The sequence below is a fragment of the Zalophus californianus genome, chromosome X (genome assembly GCF_009762305.2).
Source record: "Zalophus californianus isolate mZalCal1 chromosome X, mZalCal1.pri.v2, whole genome shotgun sequence".
NCBI lineage: Eukaryota > Metazoa > Chordata > Mammalia > Carnivora > Otariidae > Zalophus > Zalophus californianus.
The window spans coordinates 40196238-40218550 of NC_045612.1; the positions used below are offsets into that span (position 1 = coordinate 40196238).

The following is a 22313-nucleotide window of genomic DNA, read 5'->3' on the forward strand; positions in this document are numbered from 1 at the left end:
TTGAAGCCTAGAAAGGGGTGATGCCTTTCTGCCTGTTCTATTTAAACACGTAGAACTGTCACCAAATGCCTGTAAACTCTTTTGCTTTCTAGAAGGCATGAGGGGAACGTTATTTAAATCTACACGCGATCCCAACTGTTTTGATGTGGGAATTGACCTTTGGGGGATGCAGGAGGAGAAGGGAAGGGAAGAAAGGCCGATGTACCCCAAACCTGGAGCCTTCCCAATTCACAGAAGGCAACTTCATCTTCAAAAATGATCTGAGCCAGTGACCCCTTGACTATTTATCGACATGCTCTTTTTTTCTGACATCCTGTCTGCTCACTGATGTTCCTAGCTATTCCAAAAGCCGGTAACCAAAAATCTTAGCACACTTTTGGGGTCACATTCTGCTTTCTTTTTTTAACTGCTTGTCTTAAAATACTTACTTTGCTTTTGCTTCAGTCTGTCACTTTATATATCAATTACATATGGCCTTTCAACAGCAGAACACACCATCTGGTCCACCAACTGAAGCCCACACCCCTTCTGCCAGCGTGTACTCCTTCCCCAAACATTTATTTGCTGTTGTGTAGATACAGACTATGTCCCGGAATGAGATACAGGTGATATGCTCGATCCACAAGTTCTACTCTACCTGAAGTTCATTGGAGAATAGCCAGACTGGTCCTCAAGCCAGGTGAACCCACCCTGGTGGGAACCAGGAGGCCATCCCTCTTCTTTCCAGAATGTTCTGACATTATTCCGCAAAGACCCATGACTCCCCTAGTGCCCTTATCAGGAACGCTATCGCCAACCATCCTGCATTTTTTTTTTCTTTCCCCTCTCCTCAGGTGCATTGCATGGCTAAATCTCTAGCTTAAATGTGTCAATTTTTATTTGGACCTTCTATAAGAAAACCCGTACTAAAAACCTAAATCCAGTGTTTTATTTGGATAACAGAATAGTGAGCCAAAGCCGACTCTACTTTCCTGGAGTCCTCAATGTTGTATTCTACTTGAAATATTCCTCTTCAGTTCCTGCCTCTCGTGAATATCCTCTCCTTCCCCTTTCACACGCTCTTCCTTCATGTCTACCTTCTAGACGCTGAGTGTGCAAGGCTCAATCCTGAGCCCTCACTCAGCTCACCACTGCATGACTCTACCTCCATGCTGAAGGCACTCAATCTACGTCTCTAGCCCTGATCTTTCAGCCACCACAGAGGCCTGAATTTCAACTCCTTCTAGAACATTTGCCCTTTCAGTTCTGAGAGTACCCCCATGTTTTCCCTGCTCCAGATATTTGAGCAAACTATTTTCTTTCTGCGAGAGCCCTGGCTGCCCCTTACTCCATCCCCATCCCCCAACAGGGCATCCAAAAACCCGCCCAAAGTCTCTTTTGATGGATGTCCCTCCCATGCTCTCTCTCAATCCCTTGTGCTTCCACTGTCATAGAACTCACCACACTGTCTTATAACTGTGTTCTTAACTATCTGTCTCCCCACAGTGAGCTGAAAGCTCCACCAGGGCTGGGACTGTGCTCTCTTTATCAACGTAACCCCAACATCCTTTCTGGTACTTAGTATCCAATAGGTGTTCAGTAAATGATGAATGAACGAATGTTGAATGACCCACGATCATATCAAACTCAAAGCTAAAGTCAAATCATCCCACCAAAACTGCTAGCTCCGTCCTAATTTCCCCATTTCTATCCCCAGTACCACTATTCTTCAAGACATCTCCTACTCTAAAGTCATTTTTTAATTCTTTCTCTCCACCATCTGTAACCATACAGTCAGCCATTCACCCAAGTCCTGCCAACTTGTTCTTCACAGTCTCTAGTTTGACCCTCCTCTCCAACTAATTCATTCATGATTCCCTGTTTTGAGCCCCATGACTCCCTTTCCTTAATTCTTCCTTTGTGCGTCCGAGCGTCCTGTGCACACCTCTGTCATGGCACTTACCATACTGCTTTGGAATTTTTGATGTACTTATCTGTCTCTCTTAGTAAGTTCAAAGCTCTGCAGGGCGGGGACTGTGCCTGATTTCCTGTGTCCCCAGCTCCTACCACGATGACTTGAACAGTTGAAGTGTTCAGTAAACAAAATGAGTGTTCATGAATTGTTTGTTAAGTGAATGAATGAATCCCTGGCCTCGATCCCTGGTGCTACAGTTTAAGTTAATATCTGTTCTGTCTTCAGGGGAGATAAAGAACAAGACATTACCTCATTACATCAACCCTTTGAGAACTTGCGTGTCATTATCACATTTTCCCCCTTTCAACTTTGTGTCTTTGGGCTTAATAATTCTTCTTTCCTTCATCTTTCCTCGCCTATATTATGTTTCTGGAATATGTCCTTTGCCCAATAAGAATAGACAGGATTTTCATCTGCCCAGGAATCAATCTCTGAGTCAACAGTTTCATAAATTGTGCTCGGACTGACGATTGTTAGCTCCTTGCAGATGGTGGTGAGGAGAAGACTTGGGACAAGAGAAATGACAAAAAACAGAGAGATAGCAGCGCAGATAATAGGAGTATCCACTTGCTAAGCCTGCTCTCAAACCAATAAAAAAAATAGAAAATACCTTCCAACACATTAATACTATGTGAGAACAGAGCCAGAGACTCCATATAATTATTAGAGGGAAAAGAACAGGAGTTCAGATGAGTCTTAGCACACAGTTTGAGTCGAGATGGAATAAAATGCATTTTATCCCCCCTGCCCCCACAAAATGCGTAGAGATTTGATACATATTATAAATAATGGGGAGCATGTCATGGACAATTATGAGACCACAGAGAAGCCAGATCCACAAGTAGGAATGATTTTATGATCAGGAGTTGAAGGCTAGTTTAGCTAGTTTAGAAACCCCATGCCAGGTATTACCTTCACCCCCATACCTCCACCACCATGCTGTAGAGAGTGCAAATCTGGACCCAAACGCTTTGCTTGTATGGTATTTTGCTACTGTGATTCGGTACCTAAGTGAGTGAAATGGAGAAACAACTTTTTCTGCTCCCTCACCTACAGTAACCCAACCTGGCCTCACTGAAGCCTCTTCTTATCATGAGAATTTATGACATGGCTCATTTATTAGGGAGATCCTTAGTCTCAGGATAGGTTCTACTGAGGCCATGACCCTTCTTAGGGGGACCACATTCGTGGCCTTACGCGCATGGCATCCTCATACCCGACTTCCCTACAGATACGCCCACAGAAGATGAACACAGACACTCTCTCCTCCTCATGCACGGTGACACACGTTTATAGATATACATAGACAAACAAACAGAATCATTCGCAGCTTCTCCGCCATGCAGAAATACACACACTCATATATGGCAACACATACATATGTATGCAAATATACTCCCTCTCAACCCAGGCCTTCATGAAGATATTTCTTTCTTTCTCTTATATTAATAGTCATGCTGGTTCCAAAACAGTCAAAGGCCCAGTGGTAGATAAGTTGAGAGGGTATCTGTCTTGGCAGACAGAAGTGGGTGTCGAGTGGGTGAGCAGACAAATGACTGGGAGAAGGTGGTAGCTGAGTGAGAATGGGTGGGTGGATGACAGAGTGACTGAGTAGGAAGAAGGGCAAGTAATCAACTCTGATAAGATTCTAGAATATCATATTTTCCAACCTTTTAACTCTCGTTGTGGCTTTCCTTTGAACATTCTCCAAGTCTCATATCTCCTTTCTCTTTGTCTAGCAATCTTTAGCTCTCTCTGTCTCAGCCTCTCTTTCTGTGTGTCGGGGGGCGGGGTGGTGAGTGTGTGTGTGTGTGTGTGTGCGCTTTACTTTCCCATAACAAAAAGCTTACTGTAGTGCCAGGTAATATTTTATAACAACAAGATCCCTGATATGTAAATGTAACTGCATTTAAGAATTATTTGTAGTAATGAATTTGTGGAAATGTAATGAGAAAAAGAAAATGTGCTTGTTTATTCCTTTCAGGAAATTCCTCTATTCCCCCTGGTTTTCATCAGCTATATTTTTGGCAGGCTATGGGCATGGAAATGTGAAGACATCACTCTCAAAGAGAATTATAATAATTGCATCTGATTTATACAGATGTCACCATAGGGTTAGGCAGTTGGAAAATTCAGGGATCCAAATGAATAGGCACTTAAAATTAAGGACATGCCATACTTCTAACACTCTGGTTTTTAACATTATCAGTAGTCCACAGAAGATTTTTTTTTCAGACCTCTAAAGTAGTCACAATGGCAAGACAGATTTATGTCTTACAAGATGAGAGCTAAAGCAAGCTATAGACGCTGGTGGTATACCTCCTGCAGATCCATTATAAAGGTTCCATTCATTTGAATGTCTTGAGCATATACTATATGTGCAAGGCACGAAGGAGGATACTGAAGAAATAAAAGACATTGTGCCTGGCCTCAAAGAATTTATGGGATAGTTGGGGTGTTTTGGAGTGGGCCTTGTGGGGTTTTAGCTGGGGACTAAAGAACGGGTAGGATTCCTAAGCCGGTCAAGAAAAGAGCATGGGTCAAAGTTAGGAGGCAGCAAAGAGAAGGGGTGGTATGTTGAGCAGACAGTTAGGAGGCTAGTCTGGGCAGATGAAGGTAGCATGTCTGAGAGTGGTAGGGGGGAAAGACGGAAGGGCGGCATGCGAACCAAGTCGTACGGGACTTAGAACACCACGTTGCGATCTGTCATCAATACAGAGCCACTGAAATTTGACCTCTTTTTATAAAGCCAACATTTATTAATGCAATAGTATCGATCTTTTCCAAGGGGAGAAACTCGCGGCCAATGAAAACTCTTAACATGTGAAGCATTTTTATAGAAATACGGCACATATCATGAGCTAAGAATATATATTGGGACTGGTAAGTGGAAAGAGAAGGGATGGAGGAAATAATGACTCTGATAGGCCTTTCTACTGTTATAACTGCGGTGAACAAAGTTGTTCTTTGCAACTGAAGAATTAATTGAACCACTAGTGGACTTCGGAAGGGCATGTACTTAGAACGGACAACTAAATAAGAATAATAAACCATAGTAAGTATCCCAAACCCTCTAATCTGGATTGAGCACATGTTAAGAAGACAGGCTGGCTTCTGGTTATTCTGACCTTTCGTCTTGTAACAGTGTGTTTATTCTTTATTGAACAAATAAATACTAGAGACCACTAATCCTACTCAGGGAGGTTAGTACAGAAAGGGTATTTATAAAGGCCAACAGTAAGGCTCCAGAACCGAAAAGAACAAATAAACCCCATTTCACTTACTGGCCAGAAAGTAAAACCCCTAGATGTCTGTACTATCCTCCTTCCCCTTCTTCTGCAGGACTCCCATGCTCCCCTCATGGCCAGAAGAGTATGCTCCAGGCCATCTCCCCCATAACTTCTGATGACCAGTTTTCTCCTTTCTCCTTGGGGAAGAATCCAGCAGATTAAGGGGATAATCCTAAATGCTTTTAAATTAAAATTAACCCAAAGAAGTGTGAATATATGTGACACTAAAAGCCAGACCTCCTCTCTGCTTCATGTGGAGAACTGATAGCCTTTACACTTGGAAACCAAACCAAAGTGATCCCCACACATCCAACACACACACACACACACACACACACACACACACACACGCACACGCAGCACCTCTCCCTCTCCAAAGTCCAAGATGTTCCAGACAACATAACAAACCACACGGTTGGGAATGATTCATATGTTTCCACTCTCGGTCCAAAAATGAGCAAAAAAAAAAAAAAGTTTCCACTTAATTTATAATCAGAATTTTCTGTGCATTTCCTAAAAAAATTAAAGGGGAACAATTCAAAAATCTGGCTTTTCTTTCTGCAAAAATTACTGATTAGTTACAGACTAAAGTATCTTTTGGTAAAATACTTTTGTGCTCCATCCAACCCTGGAGACTAGGACTATGGCTGTGTGGTGCCAAATATCTAATCAGTCATCCAGTGTTTTCATGTTTTCGGATGTTTTCAAAAAGCTGGTGTTCTGCAGATACAGGCTTATTCTATCCAGTCTTTTGTTATCTCAGTCGTACATATGGATACAGAGTTTTCTGTTTGGAGTATTTCTCAAGGCCAATGCCTTATTATAGTTCCAACACCTGCAAATATTTGGCAGAGATTGCTCCATCCTCTCCATATCCCCCCTCTTCCCACAGCCCCACCCCCACCTCTTGCCATTATGAAGCTGTAAGTGTATACAGTATGTCCTTTCCTTGATGCTGGTAATCATTTATCTGTGACCCATGAAATGTGCAATTGCCAGAGCATAAAGTTAAGTTTCAAATCACATTTCATGGGCAAAACTTAGGTCCAAAACAAAGCGGCGGCAGGCCACAGCCGAAAGGATACTTAACGCGGGGTCTAGAAGCTGAGTTCCCGTTCCAATTCTGTGACTTTGACCAAATCACTTAACCTCTCAAAATCTTAGTTTATACCACATTACAGTGTAAGGCTTCAGCTAGACCAAGTGCAAGGCTTAGCGTCTTAGGCGTCTAAGAAATGAAGTCAATCAGATCATTCCTCGCTGCAGTTTTGAAGTGAATGAGAATATTACCTTGAGTGAAATCCACAGATAAACACTGAACTTTGTACAAATTTGTAAACATTAGATATAAATAAAAAATCAAAGAAGGCCCAAACCATTGTCAGCTTGCAACAAATTACGGGAGGGGAAAATATATCCTATTCGGAGTATTGCTACCTTCCCCAACCTCATGAAATCTTCAGGTAAGTTACCGTGGCTTGTTCAGGGCATGGCAAGAGGAAAATCCCCACTTCCTTCTTGCCCTACTTCCATCCTATCTGGCTCTTCCTTCCAGCTCGGCTTCTATAGCCAGTCCCTATTGGGGATGGTCATCTTGTCAGTCATTTAAACATTTTATTTTCCTGGAATTTCTGCTAAATAGCTCCCTTCTTAAGAGCAGTTAAGCCACAGAGCGGGCAGGCAACGGGAATAAAACAATTTTCCAGAGCTGACGTTTGTTAACATCAACGTGAGGCAGGACGGTCTTACAAAATGGGCACTTAGGCTTGCGCACAAAGATTATATGGCATGGCAACCTCGGAAAACTCCATCCGCAGAACACAAATGGAAGACTGGGAACTTCTGAGGCAGGGAAGTTCAGTCTGCAACCCACAAAAACGAGCACAGGCACGAAATCGGATCCTGGATTCGAGACTGATTGCCTTCGGTTTAAAGTTCTAGTTCAGACATTGGATTATCCCTTCTGACGTCGTGGTAAACTGAAGTTCCTTTTTTTTTTCTTTTTTTTTAAGGCGGGCTTAGAATTAGCCCCCCGTTAAGGGCTTGAGGGCAATTTGTAGCAAGCAGCCAACCCCAGGCCTTTGTTTCTTTAGCATAGGGAGCGAGCAAACACAGACGCTACTGTCCTCCACACAGATCTCTTGCCTACGTACGGATACACTCAGACACCTCCACCCACACCTCCACGGAGACTCGCCCAGCTTTCCCCTTGCTCTCCTCATACGCATGCATATCGGCACCTATGCTAATTAGAGTACACCTACACCCGTACTCACATACTTAAAAGAAGAGGTGGAAAGATCACGGACAAAGATAGGTAGTGTGCAATCTGCCACTGACAGAGGAGAGAGGGACTTGTTTCCCTGGACGGGCTACTGGTGTGGCGCGTGGGGCCAGGGGCCTGAACTCATCCAGAACTGGCCAGAGATGAAGGAATGCAAGCAGGTTTATGCAACCGACGAAACAGGCTCCAGTGAGGGCTTGCGAGTGGGTAGGCTATTCCTCGCGAGAGCAATTTGGGGGCTAACGGCCGTGCCACATAGGAAAAGCGGACCTAGCTTTGTTAGGGAACTCGTTACCCATATGGCGGTGTATAAGAGAGACCAAGCTGTTTAAGGGATATTTCCCAGATCCCTTACCTTGAGTTTCTCAAATCGGTCGTTCAGGGACGCGACCTGATGGTCTCGGTGACGTCCCACCAGTTTGCATAAGGCACAGATCAATTGGTCATCGGATACACAATACATGTTCACTTTCTCGTTCTCATGGTCCAGGCAGGTGATCCCTCGAAGATGCGTGTCTGGCACTGGTTCCACCAGGCGGTGGCTGGTGAAAGGTTTCTTGTTGGGGTGTGTGGCCCGCAGGCACCGGTCACAGTAGGAGACCTCACAGGTGATGCATGTCTTCACTGCATCCCTTGGCGGGTCCTGCTCACAGAACTGGCAAGCAATTCGCTCACTAGACATGGCCGTGCTGGGCCTGTAAGTCCTCTCCCGGCGGCTCTCACTTGGGGAATTGGGCCCACTGACTGAAGCCTTCTGGAAGCGATCGATAATGTTCTGCAAAGTCACATTCCTCTTGAGGCCGTCCAGGCCCCGGTGGTTCAGCGAGATAACATACCTGCACGTGGGACACTGGAAAGCGGTAATGGGTTCAATGGATTCTCCAGAGCTGCAGCTCGAGACCAGGATGCGGTGGGCACAGCTGAAGCAGAGGCTGTGGGCACAAGGGAGCAGAAGGGGGTCTTCGAACAACTCCAGGCAGATTGGACAGGTCAATTCCGACTCCAGTGTTTCCATCTTTAGTGAAAATAATCCTGCTGGGGCATTAAGAACCACAGAGGCTGGGCTTTCACCTGCGAGGAATACAAAGCAGGAGTCACTAAGCGTCTCCAAAGGAAACCTGGATGCAGAGTGGCTACACACTAACCAACGGAGGCTCTTGCATGCTCGATTCCCCAGCAACGCTGGAGCAATAGGAAAGCGATCTGGGAATTGATCAAAAAGCCTCTCTCCCCCACCCTGCCCCGCTTCAAACCTTGTTTTCAACAAATGCCTGAGTTTATGTTCCTGCACTAATAAACAGAACCGTGTGGCCACCTCTGAATCCTGGTTTACTGGTTAACATTACTATTCCAGCTCACAGTACCAGCACGGAGCCGTCCCTCACATACTGTCCACTGACATTTCTGGTCCTAGACTATGATGAGCCTGAGGCCCTGCGAAATTCTCCATCTCCATTCTCCAATATTTTTCTGTATTTTACTTCAAGGTAAAATATAGGGGCTGTGCTTATTCTACATCCAGTGGAAGGAAAATAAGGCCATATTTCAAACTAACTCTCTCCTTCTTGAAATGATTCCATTCTGAGAGCCTGTGTAAAAAGAAGAAAAGAGGGCTTTGGAAAAATGGACTTCTCAGCATAGAATAATAAGTTCTTCAGAGTGTGAACCTTAATTACTTCCTGTTACCACTCATGGAAATTCCTGCTCTATCCTGTTTCTAGTAAGCTGAGTTACTAGAGACAAATGGTGCTAGTTTTCACTTCCTTCCCTCACCTTCGGCAAGCTCTTCATCTCATCAAGCTCAATGAGAAGGGACTATGACTTTTCAACTTACTCAGCAATAGTTGCTGATCAATAATGAAGATGTATTACCTTGTGGTTTTGGCTGGGTTTTATTATTACACACCCACTGAACTAGCACAAGCCTACTATGAAGCACACCTCCCCATGTGTCTTTTCACCCAATTAACATGAAACTAATCTCTTGGTCAATCTATCTCTTCTCCCGCAGACATTTCTGAGCTGAACATAATAGATACTGCCATGGGTCTTCCGTTAATTAAAATCAACACAGATAAATGTTCTAAGCTAGCCCTAACTGAGGAAAAATATGTCTTATCGACAGAAAATGTTAATCCTATTTATAGAAAAGAGAAAACCGTCCTTGGTTTTTGAATAATTTTTGTTCATCAGCTCACTATCATTGGAGACCCTCACCAAGGCTTGAAATTTCGATTCTGCCACTGAGTAAGTACAACAGATGCATCCCTAAAAGCTGTTTCTAAATCAAACCTTTAAGTGCACTGAACTAACTAGCTATTTAATGGAAATCTATAGGAAACTGGGCTGTAAAAGTAGAGTCTTTTTTTTTTTTTTTTTTTTTGTAAAACAGCCACTCTCGGTTGGGTAAGTTCAGATGCTTATATGACCACTTTTTTCAAACGTGAGACACATGGTTAGTCGTAGTTTACGATTAACGAGTGCCTCAAAATTGTTGGCCGGCCACATGTGGCTTCTAATATCTATCAGCATTCACCTATAGAGATGAAAAAGTAAAACAATTACAATGTGCATATATCACAGACTCTTAAAATTGGAAGCGACTCTAGTTAGAGATGATGGATTCCAACTTTTGCTCCAGGCAGAAATATATCCTTTGATAGCCCCACTGCTCAAATTCAACATGTCCATAAATGACCTTGTTATTCACCACCCCCCACCGGTCCCCACCACAAAAACCCCAAACACCTGCTCTCCTTCCAGTTTTCCCTATCTGGGGAATATCACTATCCAAGCCTACAAACCTAGGAGTTCGCTCATTTACATGTTTATCGCCACAGCCACTGGTGGCTTCCAGAACATTCTGTTTTATTTCATTTACATATCTGTGTCTTCAGCTAACTCTCCCTGCTTCTTGAGGGCATCAACTATTTCATAGTTTTATTCAGAGCCTCATACATACATAGGTATTCAGTAATTGTTAAATGAAGGATCCCATAAAGTAGAAGTCAGAAGAAGGGACCTAGCATTTATTGAGCACCTCCTGTATTCTGAGTACTGTTAAGCCCTTTACACATATTCCTTCATTAAATTCCGTCAAGAAGTCTGTAAGGAACTACCATGCCCATATTACAGTTAGGAGACTGGGGCTCAGCACTGCTAAGTAAATCAACCAGGAACATACATACCCAGGGCACTGGGTCAGGCTGATGCCAATGCCTGTACTCTTTCCCCTACACCTTCATTTCAATCATCTCACCTCCTTCACTGAAGTTTATCTTGACTATATGCAAGAGGGTTTCTAAACAGCATGTTTCCGCTTCTATTTTTGTCTCTCTGTGTCCCCCTGAGTTTCTCTGAAGCTGCCTCCCATTCCGAGTCCCTTCCAGAATCATATCTTTTTCTTCTAGGCCCAACTCCACCTCACACAGCATTTCTATTACTATCTCTTCCAGGACTGCAAGTCTGCACTCTTCAATGTCCGTGTTGGGAGCTACCTGGGAGAACTGAGGAAGGCCCCCCTCCAAAATGACAGTTGGTCAGGAGCATTGCTGAAAGACCTCTACGTGCTGAAACCTATAGAAAAACAATTAGAGTATTTGTGGTACTCTTCTAAATCTTAGGAGGGTGCCATACAAATTCTTCCGTACAAGAGGAAAAGCTCTCCGAGTTTCCCTGAAACTGTAAATATTGTTCTGGAGTAAATGGGACACTTGAACCTCACTATGAAATTAGGCTTGGGAAACTATGCTATGGGTCAGCATTGCTTCAAATAAGGTCAAGATAGGACTTTTAACCAGGGATTTCTGAACCTCCTAGAACTGTCTGAAGAACACTGTGTGTTTGTCATATATGCATTCTCATGGGGAGAGGGTTGTCCACAGCATTCAAAATGTTCTCAAAAGAGTCCTTAACAGAAAAATGTCAAACACGAGTGCTCTAAAATAACCCACCTTAACTGATTTCAGCTCTATAAAGAATAATATAAGATGGTTCCAATCTGTTGCTTATGGTAACTTTTCTATACTGTTTCTATTCTGTTCTGTTTCATCATTATCTAGCAACTGCTGTAGCCAAGACCAGGGAATTGAATATTTCTTTCAACTTTTCCAAACATCTGTTCATCTCATCTCTCATTTATGAGGCCACCTTGTTCTGGACATTCCTAATATTTCAGCATCCTTTCAACTATCTCCTGTTTTTACTACTTCCCTGATTATCTAAGCACATTTCCCCTTAAAATTTATCTGGCATGTACTATGTGCCACACTAAATAATACCCTTTACATGCATTGTCTCATTTAATTTTCACAACGACCCCCTAAAAGGTAGGTAGTATTATTACCAAAAAAAAGTAACTTGTCCCAGATTACATTTATTTGCAAGTAGCAGAACTAAGATTCAAGCCCAGAATAAGACTGAGAGTCCAGAAATAAACTGATATGCTCATAAGTTTATGGGCAAGTAACTTTTGACATGGATTCCAAGTCCACTCGGTGAGGAAAGAATAATCTTTTCAACAAATGGTATTAGGACAACTGAATAGCCACATGCAAAAAAAAAAAAAAAAAAAAGGTGATGAAGTTAGAATCCTACCTCACACCATATATAAAAGTTATCTCAAAATAAATCAACAACCTAAATGAAAGTGCAAAAACTTAAAATCTTGGATGGAAACATAGGTGTAAATCTTTGTGAACTTAAATTAAGGAAGGGTTTCTTATATTACATCAAATGCACAAGCAGCCAAAGAAAAAAATAGATAAATTGGACTTTATCAAAATTTAAAACTTCTGTGCTGCAAATGACAACATCAAGAAAGTAAAAAGACAACTCACAGAATGGGGGAAAAATATTTGCTAGTCACAAATGTGATACGGGTCTAGTATCTAGAAATAAACAGAACTCTTAAAACTCCACAATAAAAAGACCCCCAAAATGAGCAAATGATCTAAATAGACATTTCTCCAAAGATGATATACAAATAAAGGATCAGTAAGCATATGAAAAGATATTCAATATCATTAGCCATTAGGGAAATGCAAACCAAAAGCACACTGAAATACCACTTTGTACTCATTGGGATGGCTCTATTACTACTTCACACCCACTAGGATGACTATAATTTTAAAAAATAGCAAATGTCAGCCAGGATATGGAAAAACTGGAACCCTCATACATTGCTGGTGGGAATGTAAAATGGCACATCTGCTTTAGGAAATAGTTTGGCAATTCCTCAGATGGTTAAATGTGGAGTTAGCATACAACCCAGAAGAACTGAAGATGTGCTCACTCAAAAACTTGTACACAAATGTTCATAGCAGCACCAGTCATAATAGCCAAATGGTAGAAATAACCCAAATGTCCATCAACTGATGAAGGGAAAACAAATATGGTACATCCATACAATGGGATATTATTCATCAAGAGAAAGTAATAAAGTACTGATCCATACCACAACATGCGTGAGCATTGAAAGCATTATGCTAAGTGAAAGAAGCCAGTCACCGAAGGTCAAAAACTATTTGATTCTCTTTATATGAAATGCCCAGAATAGGCAAATCCATAAGAACAGAAAGTAGGTTAGTGATTGCCAAGGGCTGGGGAGAGAGAGGGAAGGGGGGTGACTACTAATGGGTACAGAGTTTCTTTTGGGGATGATGAAGAAAATGTTCAGGAATTAGTGGTGATCGTTGCACAACTTCGTGAATATACTAAAATCCACTGAATTGTACACTTTAAAGTGGTGAACACTATGATACATGAATTACATCTGAATTTTTTTTAAAGAAGATTCAAACCCAGGTCTGACCCTGGAGCGTAAACAGATCACTACTATACTATATTGCCATCTATATAACTATGTAGTCATTCTAAACCCTCCCGGATTACTTCTTTCTATTGTTTTTCTGGGTCAATGATTCCCTGTCTAGGTTTTGCAACATCCTAGAACACCTCTAATGATCAATGGTTGTCAGAAAGTTCTCAGCTCCCAATTTGTATTCGTTAAAAACCACGGGGGCGTGGGGCTGGGTGGCTCAGTCGGCTGGGCGTCTGACTCTTGGTTTCAGCTCAGGTCATGATCTCAGGGTCCTGGGATCGAGCCCCGGGTCGGGCTTCGCTCCACACTTGGTGTGGAGTCTGCTTAGGATTCCCTCTCTCCCTCTCCCTCTGCCCCTTCCCTCGATCTCTCTCTCTCTCTCTCTCTCTCTCTCTCTCTCTCTCTCTAAAATAAATAAATAAAATCTTTAAAAGTGAAATAAAATAAAAACCATAAGACTCCTTAAAAATACTTGGCTCCTATATCACAAAATACTTTTAGGAAGCACAGAGGGAAGCAGTATGACAAAAATGAAACAATGGCAAAGTGTTGCAACTTCCAAAAGTCTGTGAATCACTGATCTCTGCAGAATTAGAGAGTGTGCTAAAGATAAAGACAGGATGTGAACCTGATATAGTGCCACTCGATAACAGGTAATCAGGAAGCTTTTGCCAGAAAACACAATGGTTTGTCATACAAATGCACTGATGAAATGCCCGGGAGGGCATACCAATTGCCATGTTAAGAAACAAATGCCCACATCCGCAGACACTGATTTGTTCCCTTCTGTATCATTTAGTATGTTTACGTATTTGCCCTTGCTTGGTTTTACAACTGTTTCTGCCTGCCTTATCTTCACCCTGCACCCCCTTCAGGCTGAGACCCCTGAAAAACAGAGGTCGATGAGACAAAACGATAAGAAGGTATCATAAGGCTGTGTGAGTAAGTGGAAATACAAAAGAGGAGCTTCCGTGCAGGTGGTTAAGATAAAAATAATGCATTCTACACCTACCAAATGAAAGATTGATTTCGGCATTGCCCTCCAAATCTGGCATGCCGTTAACTCCGATCACGGAGAAAAGCTGTGTTCTGCACTTGGCAGAATTCTATTATTTCAAATGTTATTGGAACATAATTAAATGCCCCCATATTTCAGCAGTTTAGATTCAGTCTAGTTTTCATCTCCCAGGTCTGCAGAGCGTAGCCCTGGGCTCTCACTACCTCCCTGAGGAGCCACAGCTCTCCCCCACCCCACCCCCCCCCGCCCACACACATCCCTTCTGCACAGAAAAACCGAGAGTGTGAAACCAAGCCTGACCTCTGGGCTGTAGAATGAAGATTGAGCTGAGCTGCAGGACTTGTTTTAAAAACAAATTAATGGAAAATAAACATTCTTCAGGATATTAACATGGATGTCCCATGAGCTTTTCCTTAAAACACTGCAAACCCATCTCCCTGCCTTGGGGGATGAGAGAATGAGTCCCGGCTTAGTCTGATGTTTCCCTAACTGTAAAATGTCGTGCAAGTTGAACTAGAATCACCAGCCGTTCTCTTTAAGATGTTTTCCAGCTCTGACATCGGATTATTACAGAGCTCTCGCTCTCTGCTCCCACATAGGAAAGACACGGTGGCTTTATTGAAAACCAGCTCCTCAAAACACAAATCTTATTTATTGGTGTGACCAGAAAGGCTGACCAGTGAAGGGCACCATCATGAAAGGAACCAAATGCATTACTTTCCTTTGGCTAAGCCAAGATGCTGAAGGACAGTGGCTGGTTTTGCCTGTTGTACCTCCTTAAGGAAGGAGGTACAACAGGAAGGTATAACCTTCCTTAAGGAAGATATAATGGGTGTTCCTAGAGGACAACGAGAACACCTTTTGGAACTGAAAAGAAAGACAACCAAATCCTGGAATGCTCTTAGTAGGAAAGGACCCACTGAAGCTGGGGGCGGGGGGGGGGGGGGATAAAAAGAGATCATTTGGGAACACAAAAGGCAACCAATGCATAGAATTCTCACCCTAAAAGGACCCGGACTAGAAATAGAAACCTAGAAAAAAAGAGGCTAGGTGGTCAGTAATAGCCATCTTACGTTTGTGTACCGTGTGATAGTTTCCAAATGGTTCCAAAGCCATTATCTCATTTGATCCTCAAAACAGAGCCTGGTTATAGTCCTGGCTCTAAGCTGAATTAGCTGAGTGGGTCCTAGGTAAGACATTTAAAGTGTCTGGGCCACAGCCTCCTCATCTGTGGCTTGAAAAATACTGGCCCTACCCCAGCTCACAGGCTCTTATGAGGATCACATGAGGACAAAATAAAATTATTAACTTGCTTTACAAATAGGGAGATATTCTCATCATACATTCACAGACGGGTGGATACAAAGCAAGTTATTGAGGAAAGCAGCAAATGTTTGGAAATTCATCCCAAACACACGGTTGGCATGATGGAGAACAGTCACACTCCCCCGCAAGTTTTCTGGAGGACCATGTGTCTGATTGTGGTATTTCTTATGCTCATATGTCTCCCCTGTTATACTGGAGTCCCCCCAAGGGAAGAACTGTCTCTCTTCTTTTCAGCTTTTATCATGCACGGGGAGAGCTCAGGACTGGAGGGTGATGACCAACTGACAGAAAGCACCAGAACCAGTTCCTGTCTGAAAGATCATTAAAGCCTACTTAATATTTTATAGTATGTGGATTTAACGATGTTTTCTTTACAATAATTAGCTCCTAAAGTCAACCATTGGCCATTTTATATAATAGAATCACCATAAACATTACAGTGAATATCACAATAGCAGAACTAAAAGTCCTACGTTTGCTACGAAGGCAAAAGACTAATCTCAGGAACCAAGAGGAGGATTTGCCAAGGTAACCCAGGATAATTGACAGGAATCCTTAGTACAATTCATGACACCTTTATCTTCATGCAGAACACACCGGCAGTCATAAGGGTGAACAAAGGGAGAACCAACTTAATCCACCTCGTGCTACCAGTCCAGCTTCCCATCTGTTCTAGGACTGCTTTTCCCAAGCTCTCTTACCCAGGGCAATGTTTGTAAATGTTTAAATGTTCAGGGACACACCTGGATGGGCAGCCCTCTCCACTCCCACAGAATAAAACTGGCAATATATGTATGTAGGGCATACTGTTGAATGTGAGTTAGGCTGAGAGCACCCCAAGTTCAGGTCAGAGACAAGGGACAGAGAACAGAAGCCTATTTGAAATCAAGCTTCTACTCCCTGGGGAATCACATGGATCCTAGCAACACTGAACAAAAGGCTATAGACAAAGCGATTGAGGATTCTGGACCGTAAACCATTTTTCTATCTCTGGGCTGTATACATTCACACACTTCACCGTCCTACATTAGCACTGTCTCCCAGGCCCATAAGTTATGCTCCTAACGGGGCAAACCGTAAACACTGGGATTTTCGGTTTCAGGAGGATTTGAGTTTACATAATGAGTTTGTTATCAGATCCTTTGGTCTCTGTTAGAGAAAAGATCCAAAGACTGGGGATGCTGTTCATCAACCAGAGGAGTCTGACCTGCAGGAAAGAGGCTGAGACCGAGCCCAAGGTCAAGCAGTCAGAGCTGTGCAGGGAGACAAGAACCCAAGTAGGACAAATCTTACTAATGATACTTTGCTAACCCACTTAGACTGAACCAACACCCTAGTGTGCACTCAGGTGAACCGCACGTGGACAAGGGAGTGGTGGGGTGTTGGAACACTGTTCAAAACCCCTCCACCACCCACACCGTAACCCATCTAGCAGTCTGAGCAGCTCATGGGATTTCTAAGGGAAGCGCCGGAGCTGGGAGATTAACTATCAAAAGATTCTGTCTGCCTATGGTCACGGAGAAGCGGAAGATGGAAAAAGAGAAACAGTAGGAAGAGCCACCAACCTCTGGGGCCCACGGAAGACTTTGAGCAGAGTTTTAATTCATGGAAATAGAGAGAAAAACATATCGATCCTTGGAAGAGAGGGGAAATGAAAAGGAGACCAGCAAGCAGTCTGCCCAGGGGGATAATTGGAGTTGGAATTTCTTTTATTTTTATTTAATTTTATTTATTTGACAGATAGAGACACAGCGAGAGAGGGAACATAAGCAGGGAGAATGGGAGAGGGAGAAGCAGGCTCCCCACTGAGCAGGGAGCCTGATGTGGGGCTCGATCCCAGGACCCTGGGATCAAGACCTGAGTCGAAGGCAGACACTTAATGGCTGAGCACCCCAGGTGCCCCGGAGTTGGAATTTCTTGTCTCGACACCACTCATCCGGTCTTCTCACTTGTTAGCATGAGCCAATACACTGGCTGAGAAACACTTTTCTAGTCTCTGCTCTATACTGCTTGGTGATGAACACAATGGTTTTTGAGAGACCTGAAATACAGAGATTACAGTAATACCACCTGGGTACCAACATTGCAGTCATCAAAAAGTGGACAATGGGCAGCTCTCCCGAACTGTCATATATCCAGGATCAACCCGTTCCACGTCCTATTTTGAAGATGCAATGCTCTAAGTCAAGACCCCCGGCTTAAGTAAGGAGGCATTTTATATACACAGTGCCTCGATTTCCCCCTTTGCACAGGAGGCCAAAAAAAAAAAAAAAACCCACGCTAAATGGAAATGGAGCACCCCCTGGCCTCCACTAGCAGTGGAACCACACGGCCTAACAGCTAGGGAGTTCCCAAGATCCATAAAGACTAGATGACAGACACACAAGAGGTCAAGCAGGTGCCTCTGGAAACAGCCATTCGAGACACATTCTGTGCCTCAGCCCTCCCCTCCCCTCTTGTTCTGGGCTCTGTGCCCCTGATGGGAAAGAAAGAACCTGAGTGCAGAGAGGACATTCTCTCCTCTTCACCAAGCCAATGAGGTTTGCTGAGAGATAAAGACCTACTCCTTCTGCAGTTTTCTTCTCAACTGTCATGGCGTCAGCAGGTTTTATGGGAGGAGGGAGGAGGGAATGGATGGGCGCACTACCCAGAGCAATTTTTGGATGCAATTATGAGACTCCACTGGCACTGCTTTAGGATATGCAAGTTGGAGCAAGTTGCCCTGCACTTAGAGGAGGGATTAACTAAACCAATTTCATCTAAATCAATTTGCACTGTTCAGATGATATATTCACGAAGCAACCAAGTCACCCTGATTTGTGGCACTGCTTCCCAGGGGTGGCCTTGCAAGGTAGAACATGCTAGATGAGAAGTCTAGTGGTCACGAAAGAGGGAGGGAAACAATCACCCCTTCTTGTCCCTGGCCTCTCCCCCTGCCTTGCTCCTCCCTGTCTTACTCCTGGAGCTGCAAGTAAGGAAGTAGGCCTCAAACAAGCAGGAGGCCAAAGTGCTAGGCCAAGACTGGGGCCTCAGCCCGGTCAGCAGAGAACTCTGCACATTGTAGATGCTTAATAAATATTGTTGACTCACCGCTGCTAGATGCTAATCATGCTTATATTGCCATGCCTACAATTATTTATGCCACTTTTCAGTAGAAATTAACTAACTGCCCCCATATAGACTAAAAATGGGTGAGGTTATGTTTTCAAATGAGTCTGACTCAGACTGTTAGGTTGGAATACATTAGATATGATTCAAGCCTCGACTTAAAATAATCACCATTACTCTGCATGCCTAGTTTTATGCTTGTTTTCATTCAGTTGTACATGCACTAGGAACAACAACAACAACAACAAAAAAGGAGTCCTGAGTACGGTGATGGATTTGGCTCCCAGGGGGACTAATAATGGCAAGGTTTCCAGTAAACTAGGGTTCCTCCTTGCACCCAGTCAATCTATTAGCCCAATAAAAGGTAAATGAGGTACTTTATTTGAAAAGTATAATGCTGAGGGTTTATAGAACCCTTTCATCTTCAATGGGCCAAGCCGAGACTCACAATACCCAGTACACAATATTATGCCTTTTACACAAGTGCATCAACTATGAAAGAAAGGTCATAGGAATGTCCTAAGGCCATAAAGCCAATGTAACATCAGATTTGGGATAAACTCTTGATCTTCTTGACTCCTAGACCTGTATTTCAACCACATAAATCAAGTTGTGAGGAACAGTCAGGAAAAATCTAATTCACATTTTATATCTGTATTAAGTTAATTGATTGGGCAGGAATATATAAAAAATAGCCAAGACTGTTTCCCCCTTAGGGCAGTTAGTATGAGTGGAGACGGGTGAAGGGTGAAGAGGGGGACGTGAGGGTTGGGGTAATCAGCTGAGGTTAAGCCAGAAGGAGGGGAGGGAAGCTCTCTATTCAGCATGCCCCTTCTATTGGAACATCGCCAGAGAAGCGATTAGAGTGTCCTGGGAGGGAACAGAATAGGGTTAAAGGCAGCCCTTATGGCCCAACTTGAGAATCCAAGGAATCAACCCACACACATGACTTGTCTATTTCAACAGACTCCACTATATTCCTGGGTAAGGGCTCCTCCTCACAGACACACAACCATCACTATCCACCCGCTCCACACTCAGAAATCCTCAAAAAGGCAAACGGGTTGAGAAGCAAGAGGCTGCAGGGCTGGGCGGCAGACGGAGTGCACAGGTTGGTGGGGGGCAGTGTAGGGGACGGATAGGGTCTGGTGGGAGATCTGGGTGGGCAGGTAGATGTGTGACGGCGCAGGAAGAACGCAAGTGAGCGCGAAGGCGGGTAGGGGAGTGTGGAAGAGAGAAAGTGAAGAAACTAAAGACCCCAGGATCCCAATTTCCTGCTCTGCGGAACAACAAAACAAACAAACAAACAAACAAACAAACCCACAAAAACAAAAAACGCCTCCAGAGAAAGAACGCGCTACACAACCAAGTACTAAGTAACCTAAACCTTAGCATCACCAAAAATGTTTCTGTAAATCCACTCCGCCGCTATTTACTTAATTCTTAGGAGCCAGGAATGGAAAAACCCCACCTCTCCCCGGTTCAGTCGCAGTCTGTCCTCTGGACATAGGTAAGTTCGCCCTCGCCCCCACTGGGCTGGTTTCACAGCTAGGCCAGAAATAAGGAAACCACCCAGGCGGAGACTGGAGGATCGCTCCCCTGGCAGAAAAGGGATTAAGTTTCGCCGGGCCTCCCCGCCGGCGGGGTGTCCGCAGCATCTCGGGCTGCCGCAGCAGCCACCGCCGGGCGGAGGGCCGGCCAAGGGGCGCCGCCCGGGCCGAGGAGGCTGCGGGCCGCGGGAGCGTGGGAAGGCGGCGGTGCCCTTTCCCAGACTCACGCCCAGGCGCCGGGGGAGCCGTTCCACTGCCCTGCGCCGGGCCGGTCGCGGCGCTGGAGGCCTCGGGCCGCCCCCGCCCCGCACCCCGGAGTGCAAACTCCGTCCCAAGAGGGCAGCGACGGGCGCCTGGGCCAGGCCGGGGAGGTGGGGGGGCGGGGGAAGAGAGGCCGCCGCCGCCGCCGCCACCTCGAGCCTCGCGGGCCCCGTCACCCTGCCCCGCCGAGCCCCGGAGCCCTCGGCCCGCGCCGGGCCCCAGCGGCACCTGAGAGGCGGCCGGAGCGGGAGCGGGAGCCGAGCCCGGGCCGTGGCTGGCGCGGGCGGTGGCGCTCGGCTCCCGGGGCCGCGGCGAGGGGGCGCGTTTTACCCATAGCGTTCCCGGGTGCCAGCCATCTCCTCGGCGCGCCTGAGGGCGCCGGGCGCTCGCCTGCCTCCGCCGGCAGCTGGCTCGGGCTCCGGCGCGAGCTCCCCGGGCCGCCGCCGCCGCCGCCGCCGCCGCTCTAGGCCGCCGCCCGCCTTCGCCTTCGCCGCCGCCGCCGCGCAGCAGCCGGGATCCGCCCGCCCGCGCGCCCCGCCAGGGACAGCACGGCGGCCGCGACGCTACCGCAGCTGGGTCTCCTGAGCCAAACTTAAGAGTTTTCGCCCTTTAGTCCAGGGGCAGCACCATGACACCGCGGCAGCACCACACTGTCATTTCCGCCGCCGCAGAGGAAAAAAAAAATAAAAGGCGATCCCTACGAAAAGGGGGGTGGGGGGCAAACAGGGCTGGGGCTGACGCCCCGAGGGAGCACTGGGAAGGGCCCCCGGCAGCAGGGGCGCTCGGCCACCTTCCCGGGCTCACCTTCCGCCGCCCCCGCCGCTCCCAGCTCCCCTAGCCCCTCCTGTGGAGGCGCGTTTACATGTTTTCTCCCCTGGCAGGAGTGACCGGAGAAACCTGAGCAAGCAAAGGCAGCGGGTGGGTGGGGTTCGGGTTACTACTGTACCTACCAGCTGATTCCAGCAGCCTTTTCTCCAGCGCCCTGTCATCTTGAAGGAAGACACACCGAGAGGGGCCCGAGCGGGCGCGCGCGCGCGCGCGCGCGTGTGTGTGTGTGTGCGCGCGCGTGTGTGTGTGTGTGTGTGTGTGTGTGTGTGTGTGTGTGTGCGCAAAAGAGAGAGAGAGAGAGAGCGCGAGAGCGAGCGAGCGCAGGATGTGTGTGAAATGTAGAAGGAAGACTATGGCCAAACTCTTCTCCAACCCGCCAACCCCCTGGTCCCACAAGCCACCAGGTTAGAACAAGGAAAAGGCCGTTGCAAGCAGCAATGAGAAGAGAGTGCCTAGGTCCACCGCGCTGGTCCTCAGATGAAGCTGCTCTAAATGCAAAGTTAACTACAGAGTAAAACAAAAATAGTGGAGGAGACAGAAAAGGGCAGACAATTGAAGGAAACCCAACCCCTCTTTCTTTTTACAAAGGGAGAATGCCTGTGCTTTATTGGCCTTGGGCAGAAGTTGTGGGGATGGATTAAAGCCACCAAAATTTAAAAACAAAACAAAAGAAAGTAGGGTTTCATTTGCACATTCAAATCCTTGATGGGCGAAACAAGAGGGTCCTTAAAGAGGACAATGGGACAGATGCCAGCTATCCAGGTACAATGTCCCTAATAAGCTAATTGGTCCATCTGGAACCCAGAAGCCTCATTGGTCTGGAGTCAGCCTCTCCGCTGACCGGTCATTGGCTCAGAGACCATTACCCCACTG

The 22313-nt window shown here is 45.5% G+C and overlaps 1 protein-coding gene across 5 annotated transcripts in view; it reads right to left on the reverse strand.

Moving 5' to 3' along the window:
- The window catches only part of MID2 (midline 2), a 97547-nt gene extending 75635 nt beyond the window's left edge, over positions 1-21912 (reverse strand). For 3 of the 5 annotated variants that reach the window (XM_027608257.2, XM_027608256.2, XM_027608254.2), the window contains exons 1-2: positions 20943-21052; positions 7884-8599 (exon numbers count right to left, since the gene is read on the reverse strand). In XM_027608257.2, the coding sequence (XP_027464058.1) occupies positions 7884-8599; positions 20943-20946 (720 nt within the window). In that variant the 5' untranslated portion in view covers positions 20947-21052. Of the gene's footprint in view, positions 1-7883; positions 8600-20942; positions 21053-21562 lie in introns of those variants that run through there. The other 2 variants (XM_027608258.2, XM_027608255.2) reach the window with 2 other exon arrangements.
- Positions 21913-22313: the final 401 nt, after the last annotated feature.